The following is a 21,573-nucleotide window of genomic DNA, read 5'->3' as shown; positions in this document are numbered from 1 at the left end:
GTTTCGCCATCCTAATTCACGGGATCTCCGATCACATAGGATAGGTTACCACTGTTGATGGCTCTATGTGGGTCTCAAACCCAGTTCCCTCGACGCACCTTCTATCACATTGCGTGATAGACCCTTAGTGAATTGATCTGCCAGATTATTTGATGTATGGACATAGTCCAATGCAATTACTCCGGAGTTTCTCAGTTTTCTGACAGTCTTCAAACGTCTCTTCACATGCTTTGTGGACTTCATGTTATCCTTAGAACTGTTTACCTTAGTGATCACAGTTTGATTATCACAGTTCATGGAAATTACCGGGATTGGTTTCTCAACAATCGGCAAATCTATCAGGAGATCACGGAGCCACTCTGCCTCAGCACTAGCGGTATCCAATGCGGTCAGTTCTGCTTCCATTGTAGACTTCGTTAAGATAGTCTGCTTGCAAGACTTCCAAGAAACAGCACCACCTCCAAGTAAGAACACGTATCCACTCGTGGCATATAGCTGATCCGCATCAGAAATCCAATTAGCATCACAATAACCCTCTAGTACCCTCGGATACCCGGAAAAGTGAATGCTGTAACTCATTGTCCCTTTCAAATAGCGCAGCACTCTCTCAAGAGCATTCCAGTGAGTATCTCCCGGATTTGACACAAACCGGCTCAGTTTGCTTACAGCGAACGAGATATCAGGCCTGGTTGCGCTAGCTATGTACATAAGAGAACCAATTATCTGTGAATATCTCAATTGGTCTCTTGTAATTCTGTGATTCTTCCTCAAATGAACACTTGGATCGTACGGAGTAGGAGCAGGCGTACACTCACTGTACCCAAATCGGTTCAAGACCTTTTCCACATAGTGAGACTGCATAAGAGTTACCCCACCATTTCCTTCCTCCCTTGAAAGCTTAATGTTGAGAATGACATCAGCCTCTCCCAAGTCTTTCATCTCAAAGTTACTCGACAAAAAATCTTTTACTTCTTTAATCACATTTAGATTGTTGCCAAATATTAATATATCATCCACATATAGGCATAGTATCACACCATCACCACCACCAAACCGATAATATACACATTTATCAGCTTCATTCACAACAAAGCCGGCTGATGTTAAAGTTTTATCAAACTTCTCATGCCACTGCTTTGGGGCTTGCTTTAGGCCGTACAGGGACTTCAATAACTTACAAACTTTACCCTCTTGACCATTTGCAATAAACCCATCAGGCTGATCCATGTAGATCTCTTCCTCAAGCTCTCCATTTAGGAAGGCTGTCTTAACATCCATCTGATGAATGAAAAGACCATGTGAGGCAGCCAGGGATAGCAACACACGAATGGTCGTCAATCGAGCAACAGGTGAGTAAGTATCAAAGTAATCTTCACCTTCCTTCTGTGTATAACCCTTAGCAACAAGCCTAGCTTTGTACTTCTCAATTGTACCATCGGGCCTCAGCTTCTTTTTAAACACCCATTTGCAGCCCACAGGTTTGCAACCAAATGGACGGTCAACCACTTCCCACGTCCCATTGGACATAATGGAGTCCATCTCACTTTGCACTGCCTCCTTCCACATGTCAGAATCAGGAGAGGAGTATGCCTCAGAAATTGTTGTGGGAGTGTCATCCACGAGATATATAATAAAGTCTTCTCCAAAGGATTTTGCAACTCTTTGCCTCTTACTCCTTCGAGTGACAGTATTATCATCCTCCTCAGGATTTTGCTCAAGCTCATGGGTGTTATCATCAGCGTGTATATTCGATTCATGAAATTCAGGAACAGGATCATGACTAGACATGCTAGATGCACCTATTTTCATTGGAAATTCATTCTCAAAGAACGTGGCATCTCTAGACTCCATGACCGTTCCAACAGCCATATCAGGAGCATTAGAATTTATTATTAAAAACCGATAGCCCACACTATGAATGGCATAGCCTAGAAAAACACAATCTACAGTTTTTGGTCCAAGCTTTCGCTTTTTGTTTATTGGCACGTTCACTTTGGCCAAACAACCCCAAACGCGAAGATAAGAAATATTTAACCTCTTTTTCTCCCATTCCTCAAATGGAGTGATTTCTTTGTTCTTTGTGGGCACTCTATTTAGGACATGATTCGCAGTTAAAATTGCCTCACCCCACCATTCCTTAGATAAACCAGCTGTCTCCAACATGGCATTCACCAAGTCAGTTAGAGTGCGGTTCTTTCTCTCAGCAATCCCATTGGATTATGGTGAGTATGGAGGTGTCCTCTCATGAATTATACCGTGCACCGCGCAAAACTCAGAAAATTCATTAGAGAAATATTCTCCCCCGCGATCGGACCGCAACCGTTTGATATGCTTTTCAAGTTGATTCTCAGCCTTAGCTTTAAAGGTTTTAAAATAATGTAATGCCTCATCTTTTGTTTTAATTAGGTACACATAGCAATATCGAGTGCAATCATCTATGAACGTTATGAAGTATCTCTTACCACCTTTTGTCAAAATTCCGTTCATTTCACAAATATCGGAATGGATGAGTTCAAGTGGTGCCAACTCTCTCGCCACAGCTGCCTTGTGAGGCTTGCGAGGTTGTTTTGCCTCAACGCATGTATGACATTTGGAGCTTTTGGCAACATCAAATTTAGGAATTAAATTCAAACCAGCTAAGCGGGACATGCAACCAAAGTTAACATGACATAATCGAGAATGCCAAACATTCATCTCAACATTAACGTTATTAACGACATTATTCACTGCAAGAGGTAAAGTATCAACCAAAGACAAGCGGAACAAGCCTCCGCTCTCATAGCCTTTTCCAACAAAGGTTCCATACTTCGACATAACACATTTATTCGACTCAAACACAAGTTTAAAACCATCTCGACATAGCAGAGAGCCACTAATAAGATTTTTCCTTATTGAGGGGACATGATGCACGTTCTTGAGTTGCACGGTCTTCCCCGAAGTAAGCTTCAGATCCACCGTACCAACACCATGAACACCAGCACGCGCGCCATTCCCCATCAGCAAGGCTCCACTCCTCCCGACCTGGTAAAAAGAAAACAAGGACTTATCAGCACACACATGTATATTTGCACCTGTATCAACCCACCAATCAGGTGAGGAACAAACTGTAAATGCAGATAAATTACCATACCCAGCAGCGTCTGCATCAGTCTCAATGGTGTTGACTGTCTTCGCCTTTGGTGGGGGCTTCCACTTAGCCTCAGGACACTCTCTAGAAAAGTGCCTAGTGTTCCCACAAGTGAAGCAGTTCATCTTTGCCTTGTCTAATCCCATCTTCTTATTATTACCTTTCTTGAAGAAGGTAGTGGATTTCTGCTTAAGCTCCTGCTGAGGCTTCTTCTTTTGTGGCTTAGGACGAAACTTTTGCACCACATGTGCACTAGTAGTCGCCTCACCATTCCCGCCCTTGCTCTTTCCCTTAACATCCTTTGTTCTTGCCTTGTCCTCAACATCAAGAGTGCCAACAAGTTCAGCAATGCTAAACTGCTGCCTCTTGTGTTTCAAGGTAGTAGCAAAATCAGTCCAGGAAGGTGGCAGCTTAGCAATAATGCATCCTGCCACGAACCTGTCAGGGAGAGGACAGCCGTACAGCTCCAATTTCCTTCACCAGTCCCTGTATCTCATGAGCCTGTTCAACTACAGGACGGTTATCAACCATCTTGTAGTCATGGAACTGCTCCATGATGTACAGCTCAGAGCCGGTGTCGGAAAGACCATACCGGGCCTCAAGGGCTTCCCACACAACTCTGCCAGTCGGGAGTGGTATGTAGGCATCAACCAGAGAATCATTGATGATGCTCAACAGTGCAGCCTTGCACATGGTCTCAGCATGTCCCCAAGCCTGTTCATCCTCATCGGATCTCACAGTAGCAGGCTGCTCATTGAGCACATGACCACAGCGCATGGCCGACAACCACAGAAGGGCTTTCTCACGCCACCTCTTGTAGTGAGTGCCCTCAAACGGCGTAGGCTTTAGCATGCCCGCAAAGCCAACAGATGAAAATGGCCTGAAATTATGTTTTTGGATTGTTGAACAATAAGGCATTTTCATATTTATTTTAATCCATAAAAATAACGCAATAAAAAGGAGAGTGAAGTCATGAATAACAAGACAGAAACACTTCATGACAAATGTTAACATGATGATAAGACAAATTATAGAGCCGAAATATATGTGGCATTTTCATATTTATTTTAATCCATAAAAATAACGCAATAAAAAGGAGAGTGAAGTCATGAATAACAAGACAGAAACACTTCATGACAAATGTTAACATGATGATAAGACAAATTATAGAGCCGAAATATATGTGAAACATTGTTTTACATAGCTGAAACATCACAGACATGATCACAAATATAAAAGATGTGTTCTCAAATATCAAGATCATGATAATCACAAAATTAAAAGGAACCAGAAAACCAGTACTAGCATAATCATCCAAATCAATCAAACAGAGCATGTTGAACATGAAAGCAGTATTGCCTAGGAACATCATGATATTGATAATGAAACTCAGAAGAGGGTGAAGGAGATTATACCCTGCGGCGGAGCCGCTCGCACCAGGAAAAGCCATGGTGGTGCTTTGCTGTTGTAGTCGTCCCGCTCGATGCAGTGCAGAAAAGGACGCCGTGAAGAAGCACCGCTACAGGTTCACCAGCGAGTAGTCGTGCCACCACCGACACTCCCCAAAAACGTAATCGCCCGTCTTCACCCGAGCAGGTGAAGCCCACGACGGAGACGCGTTCCGGAGGCCTACTCTTCCATCTCTGGTGCTCGCCGGAGGTGGAACGGGAAGAACTTGCGCTGCTGGAAAGTGGTGTACTCTGCCAAGAGGAACTAACCTAGAGGGGAGGATTTGATTTATAGGCAGAGGCCAGAAGAAGAGAAGCCGACGGCACCGAGGGGTCACACCTCCCTTCTGCGGTGGGAGAGACAGAGACGGAGAGCCAGAGGTCACGGGAGTTAACCTCCAATCAATTCGTCACAGGAAATGGAAACGGGGTTTCAAACCTCCAATCAATTCGTCATAGGAAACGGAAACGGAGTTTAAAAAATAAAGGCCTCGCCCGTCCGCTCGCCGCCGCCTGCCTGCCTGCCACGCCCACGGGCTCGGGCCGGGCGGCGGCGGCGGCGGCGCGCGCGCGCGTGTGGCATCCAGGTGATTCTCTTTTACTTCTCAAATAGATCGATCAATGATCAAGTATTTAAGTAGAGTCGCCTCTCGATTAAATTCCCATATGGTATAAAACCATTAATGCACATGTACGGACCATAGAGTTTAATAGAGATATTAAATAAATGGGCCAAGCCCATAATATCTAACAATAACTAATCCTCAGATTTAAGATTCACCACCTATACATACATGGTAAGACCTATACATATAAACTTGAGCAGCGTAGACAAACTACCAAGACAAGTGCACGCAAAAAAAGATCAAGGAGTGTAATCCCCAGATCGTGTTTTAGCTTTTAGTTAGTGGCTCACAAGAGAACAAGTCGGCCCCATCCTTTCCCACCGGCGAGTCGGCGACATTGCCCCCACCAATCCACTAGTGCTACACGCCTACAACTCCATGCAATCCATCCATCCTCCGCATCGCTGGGCCTTAGCATACTGTCAGGCTACCAGCAAGCGAAGTAGCTAGCCATGCTCGGCCTCCCCGCCGCGCCCCCGGCCGCGGCCGCACCGCCGAAGGGGCGATGCAGCGGCAGCGCCGCCCCGCCACCAGCGATGATAACCCGGGTGTCGCTGGCTGTCCCGGCGGCTGTCTCGCTCTCGTTCGTCCTCTGGTCCAGTCCAGGTACGGCTACTCTTGCAGTCTTGCTCACCGCCACTTTCGCCCTCCTAGTGACACCGGTGCGACACAGCAGCAGTCACGCTAGAAACTGCTCTTGTGAACAGTAGCTAGAGTTGCGGATGAGTTGGGTGTCGCATGCAGCACTTGATGGAACATAAAGCATTCACAGATTCGCCGGTGTTTCCAAACTAATGTCCGGCACATTTTGACTGCAGTGAACGCCGGCATCCTGTCCGGTTTCTCGGGACTGGAGTCGACTCCAGGCCCCGACCTCCCCCGGCTCGAGTTCCTGGAGAAATGGAATGGTTAGTTGCTTGCCTCAGTTTCCTGTTGAGTTCTTGTGAAGGCCAGGGACTTGTTCTTGCGGCAAACTTATACAATTCAGGCCTTCTTGACTGATGGAAACCCTGCCTTCCTGTTGCGCTCGCAAGCGGAGAACCAGAAGAAGTACGCCGAATTCGATAACAGGTTCAAGAAATCCAAGGTGCTGCAGGAGCTGCTCGAGAAGTCCAAGAAGAACAAAGAGAAGTAAAAACATATTTGCTTACGCTCCTTAAGATCTCTCTGGTGATACATGTTCAACGCTGAAGCTATGATTTTTGCAGGAACGAGAGGATGATCCAGGACAAGTACTGCCTGCGGGGAGCCGAGTGGGGCGTCGGGGACTGCTCCACGGAAGGCATGACCGACCAGGAGAGGGAGGACTTCATTTCGGAGCTCAAGAAGAGAACCGGAGCAGAATAGCGAGCTGAGCACATCATTCAGTTTCAGCAGGCGAAATACCCTGATTACCAGGGGATCTAGACCAGCCCATAGGCCACTAGGAGTACGAGAATGTTCACCAAAATAATGGGAGCTCAGAATTTGCAATGCATATGTACCCATTGTAAAATGCATATAGCACCAGTAAATTGCCATCTACACTAGTTCTCAGGATCCCTAAATTCCCCTTGTTCTTCAAGAACTGGAAGTGTACTGCTGTAACGTAAAACCGCAGCTCTGCAGGACTGAATGGCGGACTCAGTTCTGGGAATAATAATCATAGATGAAACAGCCCTGAAAACAATTCATGCATCACAATGCCCAGGCAGAGAAACATGCGGACATCCAACACACAGTACACATGGAATGGAACCGAGGAAGATTGACATGGATAACTTTTTACTCGTGCCTTGAGTATTCTGGAGTCATCCCTCGCTTCAGCACGAGAATTTGTTTCCTACGATTCACTTAACTCAGTGTGCATCTAAGTGAATAGTTTGCTGTGTTACATGAGCTTAATCCTACCTAAGAATGGTACGAGGATTTCATTATTAGCTTTCACTTACACACGCCCAGACACATTAAAACCCAAAGCATTCCAGATTGTTTCCGATGCAGCAATGCTTGTTCCTGCTCCATCCAAACTAATATTGTTATTATCCTTGACACAATTCATATAATGAGACGGCCGGAACCAGTTCATCCTTGTTCATAATCTTCAGTTCAATTCTGATTTCTGTGTGAAGATATTCTGGGTTTTGACGGTTCCATGATTTGTTCTGAAGATAGTTGTTTTGATTCCAGGAAGCACCATTGTGACTGGTAAAATAACCTGTCGGTAATAGATGCCTCTTTTGAGGGTATTCACAATTCAGTGTTTCTGAGATCACAAAGCACCAAGAAGCCAGCTAGGGCATATACTTGTTTTTTTTTTTTTTTTTGTGGCTGCTGATGGCCCAACCATCTGCACCCATGCAGGATATGATCATGAGGGGTGGACCGAAATATTGCTATCGCAAGGTTTCAATGCCAGAAACCAAGTGATCAAGCCATCATATGAAGACTCAACTACCTTCAAAGCAAACAGAAACACAGATTTCAGCACAACAAATGGTGCTAAATACTTGCAGGTAAATACATAAATCAATTCACAGAAGCAAGCTGCATAAATGATGGCAACCATAATCCCTGATCTGGTACTAGTTCGATGTGGTTATGTGCTAATTTATACCTTTGGAACTAGATAGCAGGAGCCAATTTACTAATTACTGCAAACAGCTATGGGTGTCGGTTCAACACACTTTGTTTTGTGCATACTTTAGACTATGTAGGCCACAGGCAACCAAAAATGAGCACACATTGATAATGTATGCAAATGAGGTTACTGGCCATTATCACCAACGTGACAAAGTAACCATGAGGCATGAGAGAATGACTATTCTCATTAAACTCTGAAACACCCACAACAACAACAACAAAGTCTTTAAGTCCCAAACAAGTTGGGTGGGCTAGAGTTGAAACCCAGCAGAAGCAATCAAGGTTCAGGCACGTGAATAGCTGTCTACCAAGCACTCCTATCTAAGGCTAAGTCTTTGGGTATATTCCATCCTTTCAAGTCTCCTTTTATTGCCTCTACTCAAATCAACTTCGGTCTTCATATACCTCTCTTCACGTTACTATCCTGACTTAGGATTCCATTACGCACCGGTGCCTCTGGAGGTCTTCGTTGGACATGTCCAAACCATCTCAACCGGTGTTGGACAAGCTTTTCTTCAATTAATGCTACCCATAATCTATCTCGTATATCATCGTTCCGAACTCGATCCCTTCTTGTATGACTGCAAATCCAACGCAACATACGCATTTCTGCGACACTTATCTATTGAACATGTCGTCTTTTCGTAGGCCAACATTTTGCACCATACAACATAGCAGGTCTAATCGCTGTCCTATAAAACTTGCCTTTTAGCTTCTGTGGTACCCTTTTGTCACATAGGACACCAGATGCTTGGCGCCACTTCATCCACCCTGTTTTGATTCTATGGCTAACATTTTCATCAACATCCCCGTCTCTCTGTAGCATTGATCCTAAATATCGATGGGTATTCATCCTAGGCACTACTTGACCTTCCAAACTAATATCTTCCTCCTCCCAAATATTAGTGCCGAAGTCACATCTCATATACTCAGTTTTAGTTCTACTGAGTCTAAAATCTTTGGACTCTAAAGTCTCCCGCCATAACTCCAGTTTCTGATTCACTCTTGTCCGGCTTTCATCAACGCTTTCATCAACTAGCACTACATCGTCCGCGAAAAGCATACACCAAGGGATGTCCCCTTGTATATCCTTTGTGACCTCATTCATGACTAAGGCAAACAGATAAGGGCTCAAAGTTGACCCTCGATGTAGTCCTACCCTAATTAGAAAGTCATCCGTGTCTCCATCACTTGTTTGAACACTTGTCACAACATTGTTGTACATGTCCTTAATGAGCCCGACGTACTTCGTTGGGACTTTATGTTTGTCTAAAGCCCACCACATAACATTCATTGGTATTTTATCATAAGCCTTCTCCAAGTCAATAAAAATCATATGTAGGTCCTTCTTCTTCTCCCTATACCGCTTCATAACTTGTCTTATTAAGAAAATGGCTTCCATGGTTGACCTTCCGAGCATTAAACCAAATTGGTTCATGGAGACTCGCGTTATTGCTCTCAAGCGATGCTCGATAACTCTCTCCCATAGCTTCATAGTATGGCTCATCAACTTAATTCCCCGGTAATTAGTACAACTTTGAATATCCCCTTTATTCTTGTAGATCGATACCAATATATTTCTCCTCCACTCGTCAGACATCTTGTTCGGTCGAAAAATATGGTTGAACAGCTTGGTTAGCCATACTATAGCTATGTCCCCGAGGCATCACCACACCTCGATTGGGATACCATCCGGTCCCATCGTCTTACCTTCTTTCATCATTTTCAACGTATCTCTGACCTCAGATTCTTGGATTCTCCGCACAAAGCGCCTATAGGCAAACCAGTTATTAAAATTGAAATTATTATTCATATCTAGCTTGCTAATGCCACTGTTCCTGCTGGAAGAGATGCTGCTGCTGCCCAACAAGATGCACAAGCACCCGTGAACTACCTATAAGTCTCAACAGCAGCTAGCAAAGATTGGGCTTCTTCAAAAGTTTAGGGATGAACAATATATATGGAACACATTTGTAAATTTAGAGATCTAGTACCAAGTAAATCCAATTCATAAATCCAGCCAGGACGTCGTTGATATTATAATGTGCTTTTCATTAGGTTGGAAGAACAAATCACTGCTGGCCTCTCTGGTAGCTGCAATTTATCACAATACGAGAAACCATCAGGCACAGCTCATCGGGAAGCACCATCACTATAACTTCTAAAGCTCCAACAGAAGAGAGAGCGACAGGAAACCTACCGGGCGCCATGGGTCCTTGACCGAGCAGGGATTGGGGATGGCCGCAGGAATCTCCGCCATCCCGAATGGCGGCGGAGCCCTAGAGTCAATCTCCCTGCCCGCAGCGTCGTTGCCCCCCATGTCTACCTCCCCTAGGGCAAAGCGGAGGAGCGCGAGGGGCGGGGCTGGGCAAGCTTCTCGGGCACGGGGACGGGCGGCGCGTCGGCTGCGTGAGGCGGCGGCGGCGCCAAGTTGGGCGGGGCAGGGCGGAAGGACGCAAGGAAGGATGGCTACGTGCAAGTGACGGGGAGTCGCGGGTCCACTTGTCAGCGCGGAAGATTGAGTCGGGTGGTTTGGTCCTGCCGGACATTTAAGGCTTTTTAGTCGTAGATATTTATTAATCTTATTAGTAAATATAAGTAATAGCATAATTTTACCGGCGATTCTCATAGCGGGAATTTCTTCTAGTAACTAGTGAGGTATAAAATGATTTTCCCGTTCATTCTCCTTCGCATCGATGGGAAGGCCTTTTGGCCCAGCACAGTCGTCTACCGATTGGTAAGCTTGCCGAGAGCCCAGTAGCCCACTCAGAGCCTTTGAGAAGAGGCCGAACAGCCAGCAGCATGAGGCTACAGCCTACTACAGGCAGTCGGCAGAGCGTGAGCTGAGCAGTGACATCATCCTACCTGTCGTCACCGCCATGCAGCAATTTGTGCTCGATTCGAATCCAACCCAAACAGATAGTACACGTCGTCCTGGGCCAGTGAAAGCGTGCACAACGGACGGAGCACGGCGAAACTGTTACCCGGGAAAACGATCAGGCTCCTGTGTCCCAGACTCCCAGGGTACTTTTCCAGCCCACCACGCTTGCATTGCGATGCGTCCATCCGTCCGTCCACTGTATTGTACCGTAATAAAAGTGCAAAACCGGCCGGCGCTACGGCAGGCAGAGGAAGCCCCGTACGACACCGCAGTAACCACCGGCTCCCGCTTCCGGGAAAACGCCCGCCGCCTCCGTCCGTCGCGGCGGCGTAGCCTGCGGCCTGCGGGGGCGGCCAGCGGGCAGATAGATCCTCCTCCCTTCGCGGAACGATACGAGCGCGCAGGCATGTGTAGGTGTCACTGCTGCTGCTGCTGCTGAAGCCGTCAGGTTGTTTCCTTCTTAATTAACTCTACCCCTACCGTCTACCGAACCGAACCGAACCATCTCCGATGATTCCAGCACCGGCAGTTTTGGCCGCCGCTCGGCACGGGGCGCAGTGGCAGTCTTATCAGGACCACGTTGCTCCAGCCAAAAATATCCACCGTGACAAAACGGCGACCCCACGACCACGATCTGCTGCTTCTTGCTTCGGTCTGCAGCGACGATGCGTAGTACGTCCTCCTTCGCGACTGTTGTTTTCTCGTGGCCGTGTCATATCACGACAAGGACAACGCAGAGCGTGATCGCTGCAAGTGCATGCAAACCGGAGCTGGAGGAGCTTTGAGCCGGCCGGGGTCGTACCTTGTACTACGTCAGTACGTACTCCGTATGCATTTGCGCTTGGAAATTGGAATATGCTGCTGCTTCAAAGGAATGTTGGGGATGACAGTTGTCTTTTTCCTTCTAATTCACGTACTTTCTCAACATGTAAATCTCACGTTTCTAGATAAAATTAGTGGAAGTGTGAAATTACGCATATGCGCCTCCTATATCCTTCCTCTCGTGCACTACAACTCAAGAGCAATCTAGAGTATTCCTTCGAAGTACAACATGAGATGCCTTGATTTTCTAAAAATGTAGTGTTTTTTTATTGGTGGGGTCCACCTAATAACCTGAACTCTAGGATTACATGAATTTTGGGACAAGATTTGAACTGCAGGATTATATGTTTTGTGGGAGGGAGGGAGTATATACCTTTAAAACGGTGCCAAACTTTGGTCAGAAGCAAGAAAAGTGATGGTGTGATTAGCTGTGACCGCGTAGCATTTTCGTTGCGCACGTTCTGGAGTAATCTCGGAGATGATGCATCATTTGCAATGCACGCTTCTACCAAATGGAATAAGGACAGACAATGCGTCAGTGCCGCCCCCAGAAAAATCAAATCTAAATGGCAACCTACTGCTGCTGCTGTCCTTAATCGGCCGTTCGAACTAAGTTGTCAGCACAGCCGGTTGGTTATTATACAATTTGTCTCTATATACTTGCTTGCTTGCTTCTTTCGAAACCACTGCCACCTCTGCTATTTTTCACGTTTTGTTAGTGCGATTGGCCATTGCTCACAGATTTGTTGTGGCCGGTGGCCCAGCCATCTCAATAGTAGATTTTGTACACCCTGCAGATGAAGCCGGAATGCAACCACCCCCAACACCGAGACAAATACCCTGTTCGGCTGGCTGGCTGGGCTAGTGCCGGCCAGCCCACCCACGTGGACACTGTTTATATAAACAGTGCCTTCTAACCAGATCAGTATTTTTCTCTCACATTAATCCAGTCATAACAATATTTTTTACTTATTTTTCAGGTCAGCCGAACAACCTAAAACTCATTCCTCCACTCATAGGCATGCTACATGTTGTTGATCATTAAAGTGAATCAATACACCTTTACAGGTGAGAACACAGCTAATCTTTTCTTTCTTTGTTTACGCAACGCCCTCAAGTTTCGATTGGCGAAACAATTTGAGAGCAAACAGGTTTGTTCATGCTTATACAAAAATTCAAAGCATGGATCACGTCAAATGAATGACTTAACAGTAATCTAGACAGCCAGCACAGCGTCGTTGAGGGGATCTTGAATTTCACGAACTTGTTGCCTCTTGAGATTTGCTTGATGAACTCAATGAACGAATGAATAAAAGATAAAACGGCGAAAAAAAAGAAAAGGCTACGCACGTGGCGTAATTTATGTACACCTCAGCTCGTCCTATACTTCTTCTTCTTGTTGATCTCCTAGGAGTACTGGAGTAGTAGTGAATTACTGTAATTAACCGCAGGGCAGCGGCAGCCTGTCTATTATTGGTCGCGCTGCTCCGCCTCTGCGACGAGCGCAGCGAGCGCGTGCTGTGCGCCGGCGGCGTCCCGCTCGGCGACGAACGGGTGCTCCAGTAGCTCGGCCACCGACGCGCGCCGGCCGGCCTTCTTCTCGAGGCACCGCGCCACGAAGTCCCGGAACTCCTCCGACGCCGCGGCCGGCGGCTCCGGCGCCTCGCCGAAGCAGATGGCGCACATGAGCGCGGCCCAGTCCGGGCGCTGGCCCTCGGGCAGCAGAGGAAAGTGGCCCCGGTACAGCTCCAGGATGACCACGCCGAGGCTCCACACGTCGGCGGCGTAGGGGTCGTAGTCGCCCGAGTACGCCTCCGGGTCGAACCGCTCGGGGGACATGTACGCCGCCGTGCCGACGTAGGACGCGCAGGGGTCCAGCCGCCGCCGCAGCACCTTGCCCGCGCCGAAGTCGGCGATCTTCACCTCGCCGCCGGCGCCCACGAGCAGGTTCGACGGCTTCAGGTCGCGGTGCACGACGCGGAGCGCGTGGAGCGCGGCGAGCCCGAGGAGCGCCTGCCGCGCCACGGCGGCGATGGGCCGCTCCCCCATCGGGCGGCCCAGCCGGCGGAGCAGGCCCGAGAGGGAGCCCCCCGGCATGAGCTCCAGCGCCAGCGCCGCGGGCGCCTCCCCGGCGGCGGCCGCTGACGCCGACGGGATCACCGCGTGGAGGCGCACGACGTGGGGCGCATCCGCGGCGAGCATGAGTATCTCGGCCTCGCGCGCCGCGGAAGTGTCCCCGTCCGCGAAGAGCTTGAGAGCGACCGGCTGCGCGGACCGCCGGTGCCGCGCCTTGTACACGGTGCCGCCGTTGCCGTGGCCGAGAACGGAGAGCCTCTCGTAGTCCGAGAGGCGGGCGTCGGAGGTGGAGGTGGAGGTGGACGGCGCGGCGGTGGGCTGAGGCTGCGGCGGCAGGCGCAGGGCGAAGTGGTCGAGCGGGAGGGTGAGGTGCGGCAGCTGGCGGCGCTGGCGGACGAGAGCCATTGGCCTGTTGGACTCTGAGACAGCTGTGGGGTGAGGAGTTGCCGAATGCCGAGAGAGTTGAGGTGAGGAGGGGAGGCAAGCAGTGACACGAGAGGAGCTTCTATCTATATAATGGCCGGGGCAGGAGTGAGAGACGGGTGGGTGAGAGTGGAGTTCGGTGGCGGCACCGGCGGGTGAGTTTGTTGCATCTCCACCCCTCCCTGCCCGTGGCTTATTATCATCTGCTACTGTGCTATGCGCCCGCAGTCTGCGGTGCGCTTTGTCGCTTGTGCGCTAACCGTGCTAGTGCTATGCATGTTACCGGTTTCTGTCATGCCCAGGGGCGGAGCCATACCGGCCGGTTCGTTTTGGCGTGGCCCGAGATCGTAAATTTTCAGTTATAACGGTATTTTTTTCTCACACAAATTAACCAGCGGTACTTCTTCACGAATCAGCAACGATACGAACCAGCCAACCGAACAGGCTGATAGTGAGCTTTCAAGCTGCAAACGGTGCGGGTCGGGGCGACCCTTTTGCTGACCTATCGCCCCGTTGCGATCGTTCGCCCCTTGACCCGCGGGTGAACCGCACCTTTAATTCTAAGGCAAAATTGGATATAGGACACTGAAAAGTTACCTCTCTGCTAGCGGACATACAAAATGAAGCGATTTACTAATGGACACTGTCGTTGTTGTTAAATTTGTTACTGACACTGCGCTGAATAAAATATTAATTTCTAGCTTATGAGGAGAGAGAACGGTAGGGAAATATCCGTTTTGCCCATTTCTTCTTCCCTGGCTCTATCTTCTTCCTCCCTCCCTTCACTGGGTCCCTAACGACGAGCAGAGGCCATCGAGGGTCGCTGGCTCGAGCCGCCATGGTTGAGCTCCCCTCCCCACTTGTCGTGCCAGCGCCGCCCCTCTTCCCTCACTGCGTGGCGCACCACCATGGTCGAGCTCCCATCGCCCGTGCCATCACGGCCCGCTGCCGGTTGCCGCCCGCGCCCTGCTGCCTCACACGCCGCCGTAACCTCCACATGCCCCGCAGCCGCCGCGACCTACGGCCACACGCACAGCCGAAGCGTGCTTGCGCCTTGGTCGCTGCCGTGCGCGCACAGCCCTGCCCGCACGCCCGCGCTCGGGTCTTCCATGGCTACGGACTCTCATGGCGGGGCCGCCGCGGGCCGACTTTGGCACGGTCGCGACTACCAAGCTGTGCGTCCGGGCCTACCTTCAGCGCCACGTCTCCATTGTTGTGTGCGCGGTTGCTGCTCATAGGCCAGGCACCGGCGAGCTCCAAGCTCGCGGCCATGGCTAGGCTTGGCCTGAGTACAGCGACGACCTACGGGCGTGCGAGCGGGCACGCGACCTGCGCGCTGACGAACGCGACCTGCTTACTCTAGACACCTTACATAGAGTTTACTAATGTACAAACAAACCCACGAGTACGAAAACAGAACTACATAACTTAGCTAGAGCTATTATTATACAACTCTACTCTTCTCCTCAATTTCTTCAAACTTCAGGCTCGGTATCCATTCCGGAATTATTACCGCCTTCATCATCGCTTTCATCGATCATTACTAATTCTTCAGGATCTTCTTCTTCTTCCTCTCCCGATTCATCATCATCGGCAAGGATGACACCGGGGTCCATGGCATCCGCTTGAGGCTCATGATTCGGATTTAGTAGATTGCTAAGCCTATGAACCTCCTCATGTAGATATGTATTATGTTCTTCTAAATCTTCTATATAGAATTCTAGCTCATGAGTTCTAGCTCTACCTACATTTTCCCTGTGCCAAGCTTCATTTCTTCCTTCCACCGTACGAACTAACATACTTTCGCAGTTCCTATGCGCGGTGGTGAGCTGCCTCAATTGACCCTGTAACTCTCCTATTTGTATAACATCCAAAGCCCTATCTCTAGTAGATTGTGCTAACTCCATAGAAACCCTCAATATCTCTGCCTGGGGATCAGGCCTAGTACTGTTACTGCTGGTACCATCATTTCTAGGGGCAAGTTGGTGACGAGGAACTCCTTTGGGTCCGGTGGACTTACGGGGCGTCATCTTGGCATGAGCCATACTGTAGGTAGTCAATTTAATCCAAGTAAGACCATTGATCAAAATCCAGAAAGTAGCTAAGATGGTTTACATTCCTCAAACCAGACTCACTACTTAACTCCAGACTAAGAGGTGAAGGAAGTAACGAGTGAATTATTCCTGATGCATGAATCGTTCTTACGAACAAAAACATCAAAAATTTATAATGCACATAAACAACATTTATTCTTATATAGGGCATAGTATGATTACTACTCCACCACACAAAACCTTTTTAATCAAATAGAGAATGGTAAGAAAGAAATAAGATAAGTCAGAAGCAATTTGGACTAAATTACCAAGTTAAATTTAGTCATCCAAATTATTTTGAAGTTTTTGTAAAACAATACAACAAAACCTTATAACGATCGCTCTGATACCATTCTGTGGCAGAACCTCCTAAGTTATAGGGCCCATATGCACCTGTCACTGTCCGACGACCTTTGACATTTATGCATATGTTTCCAATAACTTAAAAAGACTGTCGGTGTCCTCGGGGAACCCCGAATCATCCACGATTTCCGAGCAGGATCACGTTACAGAGTCATTGCAGTATTACAACACTTATTCAAATATCAAAAACAGAGTATAAACAACGGAAGTCTTACGATAACATAGTTTACAAACCAGTTGTTTCAAACCTTATAAACTAAGTTCGATAATTATTACAAACCATAGTAGTAGTGGAGTGGCATAATTAATATAGACATATCACACAAAATAAACATCCTACCCAAGGATCACACATTTACTTCTCATCGTCAGAATGAACGCTAGTCATGCAGCACGATCCAAAACAGATCTGCCCATGAGGCTCACCTGCAACAAGGGGTCAACGAACCCTGAGTACGAAAGTACTCAACAAGACTTATCCGAAATATTAACTGATAAACTCAGTAATGCAGGCTTAGGGATTCAAGGTATAGCTTTAACAATGATCAAAGTTCTTTTGCGTAAAAGCTCTTTTAACAACATTCTTTATATAGAAAACTTCTCAAGAATTATATACAAAGCTGACACGATCCACACTGAGATCATGAAACTTCATATCCAACCCCTTTACAAGCCTTATTCAAGTTCCAGTTGTTAATTCTATGATGATGAACAGTGAGTTGAGTCTCCATAACCGAGGAGCAACGACGATTCGAACCGATTAAACCCAGCTGGGAATTCCAGACCACACGACATATATAGGTCCCCGACTCACATATATCAACCTACCCTCGGATCCTCTAAAACAAGAACGGGTCCACGCCACCCGAGAACACAGTACTCCATCATTCCAGCCCATGGCCACGTGGGTACACGCTATTCCCGCCATCTCTCCACTCCCAGTGCGCGAGTAGCCATTCTCGTAATAGAATTGCCAAGTTCAGGCTTACCGGAGTATGTGGTTAGTACTACAAATTCTCACCTCATGCAATTCAACAACGGACGTGCCTTAATCGATATAGGCGGAAAGACCCCGCTCACAAGACCTCCATGTCATGTGGCTCACACACACCGAGTCCGCCCGGTCTAGATTTATTACTCCACATTCCCATATCACATGCTAACATAATTAACCAATGTCCCATTTAAAACTTGCAAGTGGCAAGTAGTCACCCGACTTTCATCGTTCTACGCATAGCTAAGCAAAACTAGGCATATACGAGTTTAAAACAGGTAATATGGTAAACACGGAATAACAAGGGTGGTAATGCAACAATTAGGCTCTTACTTAACTCCTAATCTCTTAATGCAGTAACGAAAAGCAAAAGCGAAATTATTTTATAAAACACAAGGTAGGGTTGTATGTATCCGGGACTTACCTTCGTTGACGGAAAAGTCCGGCTCCTGCGACGTTACACAAGGATTCGATCCGACCTCAACAGATGGATCAACCTCCTCAACAGCTTGATTAACTACCACGTTTTCACCTTCGTTCACTACACGTAATAACAATGCCATGTTTAACATGATGTGGAATATGAAACATGATGCTCGATGATGGATGCAAAATTAATAATTTGAATACAACTTTCCTTCGTGGTACAGTTGCAAGTCAAACAAACTAAATCTTTTTCGTAACACATACATCAACTGCCAAGGATCATTAACAACAAATGACCCAAGGTCATCACTCAAATCAAAATTCCAAACAAAAACCTAAATCATTAAAGGTTACTATTTTCTTTTATGAATTAATTATTTAATTCAAAATTATGAAATAAATCAACTTATTCCAATTGAGCTCAAAATTTTAGTACATGTTCATTACATGTTAACTAAGTGGCAAAACAAATTTCATAATTTTTGGATAAATAAATAAGCCTAGAAAAATCCTAGAAATCCATTTATGAATTAACTGAGCAATTTTTATCACATTTAAAAATTACTGAAAAACATTATTTCATATTTTTCTTAAATACTATACCTCATAGAGAAGTCACTCAAAAATTTTCATAATTTTTGGAGCTCTAAATAAATCTACATAAAAATAACAAAAATAGACACTATTCATTCAAATCTAAAAATAGAAAAATCCATTTGAACGCTGAGTCACTGACATCGGACCCCACATGTCATCACTTACCTCCCGCGTGTTGACTACGACGACGACGGCGCTGACCGGCGCAAACTCACCGACGGTGAGATCAACGGCGACGACCAACGTACCAAAATGACCACATCATCCCAGCGCATCGACTGAAGGCGCTAGCTAGACGAATTACTACGAGTTACGAGCTTGGCGTCGGCCATGGTGGACGCGGTGGCTCGGCGACGTTACGCCGGCGACAGGAGTACAGTAGCAGTTAATCAAAGGGCACAGGAAGCATTAGGAGCTTACCACGTACACTACAGAGCAGAAAGCAAGGCTGGAGAAGCAGTGTAGACGTGGGTCAACGTGAACAGCAACGGCGGCGGAGCAAGGATCGTCGGTGACGGTGTGCCGGCGATTGCAGTGGATAAAATGGCCAATCAACCATGAAATGAGCACTACGGCATCGAGACGAAGCTAAAGGTACACCAATCAAGGGCAACGGCTCACCGACGGGCTCTGGCCACGGAGATGCGCATGCGACGGTGAGGTTACCGACCGCGAGGAAGAAGGCGATGAAACTCGAGTTCCCGGTGAAGACAAGCCAAATTGATGGGTCAGATGGACGCGCAAGGTTCAGGCGGAGCTAGGACTAGCTTATCAGCGACGGTGGAGCACGACAACGACGGCACGGGCTCACCGGAGATGGAGCAGCGGCGACGGGAAAAATAGAGAACGAAGAAAGAAGAACGACGGCGGCTCCAGAGCTTTATAGGACAGCCAAGGAAGCGCAAGGAAGCCACGACGAAGCCTTCAGCACGCCAACGTGATGCCCAGACGGCCACGTGCGCGACTGGAAGCAAGCCGAAGCTCGCCGGCGGTGTAGCGCAAGCGGTGAACACTGTTCATCGAAATTACAAGTTTGTCATTCGCCAAAATTCACAAATTACTCCCAAATTTTCATAACAACTCAAAAATCTCCAAAAATAAAAGTTGTTCAAAATCAAAAGTTCTACAACTTTGCTTTTATAACCATCTCCTAATTCGGTCTAGATTTTGAAATGAACTTTTGAATTTGAATAGGGAAATTTAACGAATTATGCCTTTTTGAATTACTCAAAATTTTCCTAAATAACTTGAAAAACTCCAAAAACAAACTTTATATAACTTGCCAAGCTCTACACTTTTGCTTTTGGGCCCAACCTCAAAATATGCTTAGATTTTGAAATGGATTTTCAGGGTAGGATTTAAATGTGGAAAAGCGGGGTTTTCTCGAAAAATTCAAAATCCAAACAAACATTGAACTTGAGTCAAACAATACATTGCAACACATACCACATAAATATAAACTTGTATTAGTGTATGCATATCAAAGTTTTCACCAAATGCCAAATACTTTGCAATGCATATGATGACATGCCAGATTTTAATATTTAAACACCCGAGGTGTTACAATCCTTCCCCCTAAAAGAAATCTCGCCCCAAGATTCAAAGCCATAGGGTAAGTAATGGAAAAGAAAATGTGTCGCGAGAACACATACAAACTCTGTCCATAAAACAGCTGAGGTCCCTTTACAAAACACAATTTGTACTACCGAACTCAACTAACATTACTCTATTCTATATTGACGCTAGAAATTCTGGAAACTTTTCTAACAAGTAGTCTTTTGATTCCCAAGTAGCTTCCTCTTCTGAATGTTGATTCCATTGTATTTTATAGAACTTGATTGTCCGTCTTCGAGTAACATGATCTTTCTGATCTAACACTCGGATAGGATATTCGGAATAAGTTAAATCCGGTTCTAGTTCTACTCCTTCAACTTCAACATTCTGTTCAGGCACTCGGAGACACTTCTTCAATTGAGAAACATGGAACACATCATGCACAGCTGTGAGATGTTCAGGTAATTGCAAGCGATATGCCACTTTTCCATACCTCTCTAAATTTGATATGGTCCAATGTATCGACATGCCAACTTTCCTTTAACACCAAAACGGTTAACTCCCTTCATTGGTGATACTTTCAGATATACAAAATCTCCTTTGTTGAATACCAATGGTCTCCGTCATCTATCCGCATAACTCTTTTGGCGGGACTGAGCTATCTTCAGATTACTCTGTATTTGCCTAACCTTGTCTTCTGTTTCTTTCACCAGGTCAACTCCAAAGAATCTTCTTTCTCCAGGTTCAGACCAACTCAATGATGTTCTGCATCTATGACCATAGAGTGCTTCAAATGGAGCAATTCTAATGCTTTCCTGATAACTATTATTGTATGAGAACTCGGCCAAAGGTAAGCATTCGTCCCACTTATTGGAATAGTTAAGGACACAACACCTTAACATATCTTCAAGTACTTGATTAACCCTTTCAGTCTGTCCATCAGTCTATGGATGATAAGCTGTACTATACAGAAGTTTGGTACCCAATGAAGAATGCAATTGTTTCCAAAAGTTAGAGACAAACTGTGTACCCCTTTCTGACACAATAGTCTTGGGTACTCTATGGAGACTCATGATTCTTGCTAAATACATCTTGGCATATTAGATCGTAGGATATATTGTCTTGACTAGAAGAAAATATGCTGACTTAGTGAGTCAATCTACAATAACCCATACTGAGTCAAATCCCTTTGATGTCTTGGGTAGACCAACAATAAAGTCCATACTTATGTCCTCCCACTTCCAAGATGGAATAGGTAATGGTTGTAACTCACCAGCAGACCTCAAATGTATAACTTTCACCTTTTGACAAGTATCACACTTTGCTATATATCTGGCAATCTCTATTTTCATTTTAGTCCACCAAAATCTTTGCTTCAAGTCATGGTACATCTTGTTGCTTCCCGGATGGATTGATAACCTAGTAGCATGTGCCTCATCTAGAATTGACTGCCGCAACTCAAGAACTTTTGGTACCACCAGGCGATCCTTGAACAATAACACATCTTCATTGTCAATACTA

At 46.6% G+C, this 21,573-nt stretch overlaps 3 protein-coding genes and 1 long non-coding RNA gene across 5 annotated transcripts; 1 reads left to right on the top strand and 3 right to left on the bottom strand.

The window, feature by feature from the left end:
* Positions 1-2,659: 2,659 nt before the first annotated feature.
* Positions 2,660-5,363, bottom strand: LOC136535268 (uncharacterized). Of its 2 annotated transcripts, none has more exons than XM_066527572.1 (3): positions 4,543-5,363; positions 3,126-4,007; positions 2,660-3,021 (listed from the first exon to the last, which is right to left on the bottom strand). In XM_066527572.1, exons 1-2 carry the CDS (start codon positions 4,575-4,577, stop codon positions 3,569-3,571), a joined length of 474 nt encoding a protein of 157 aa, XP_066383669.1. In that variant the 5' UTR covers positions 4,578-5,363; the 3' UTR covers positions 2,660-3,021; positions 3,126-3,568. The 2 variants fall into 2 exon arrangements, with proteins under 2 accessions (XP_066383669.1, XP_066383664.1); XM_066527567.1 differs by having other exon boundaries at positions 3,131-4,007.
* Positions 5,364-5,519: 156 nt separating this feature from the next.
* LOC136535256 (uncharacterized) lies at positions 5,520-6,870 on the top strand. The gene is made up of 4 exons (XM_066527557.1): positions 5,520-5,807; positions 6,020-6,109; positions 6,236-6,332; positions 6,410-6,870. The coding sequence occupies exons 1-4, from the start codon at positions 5,654-5,656 to the stop codon at positions 6,546-6,548; spliced, it is 480 nt and encodes a 159-aa protein (XP_066383654.1). The 5' UTR covers positions 5,520-5,653; the 3' UTR covers positions 6,549-6,870.
* A 63-nt stretch (positions 6,871-6,933) lies between these two features.
* LOC136535283 (uncharacterized) lies at positions 6,934-10,351 on the bottom strand. The gene is made up of 3 exons (XR_010778970.1): positions 10,024-10,351; positions 9,818-9,917; positions 6,934-7,638 (listed from the first exon to the last, which is right to left on the bottom strand). It is a non-coding gene; the product is annotated as an uncharacterized lncRNA (long non-coding RNA).
* Positions 10,352-12,770: 2,419 nt separating this feature from the next.
* On the bottom strand, positions 12,771-14,123 carry LOC136540370 (mitogen-activated protein kinase kinase 9-like). Its single transcript, XM_066532365.1, has one exon. It carries the CDS (start codon positions 14,005-14,007, stop codon positions 12,997-12,999), a length of 1,011 nt encoding a protein of 336 aa, XP_066388462.1. The 5' UTR covers positions 14,008-14,123; the 3' UTR covers positions 12,771-12,996.
* Between the last annotated feature and the right edge of the window lie 7,450 nt (positions 14,124-21,573).

The sequence above is a fragment of the Miscanthus floridulus genome, chromosome 2, assembly GCF_019320115.1.
Source record: "Miscanthus floridulus cultivar M001 chromosome 2, ASM1932011v1, whole genome shotgun sequence".
Classification (NCBI taxonomy): domain Eukaryota; kingdom Viridiplantae; phylum Streptophyta; class Magnoliopsida; order Poales; family Poaceae; genus Miscanthus; species Miscanthus floridulus.
Note: the sequence above shows the minus strand (reverse complement) of the source record. Positions and strands in the feature narration are given on the sequence as shown.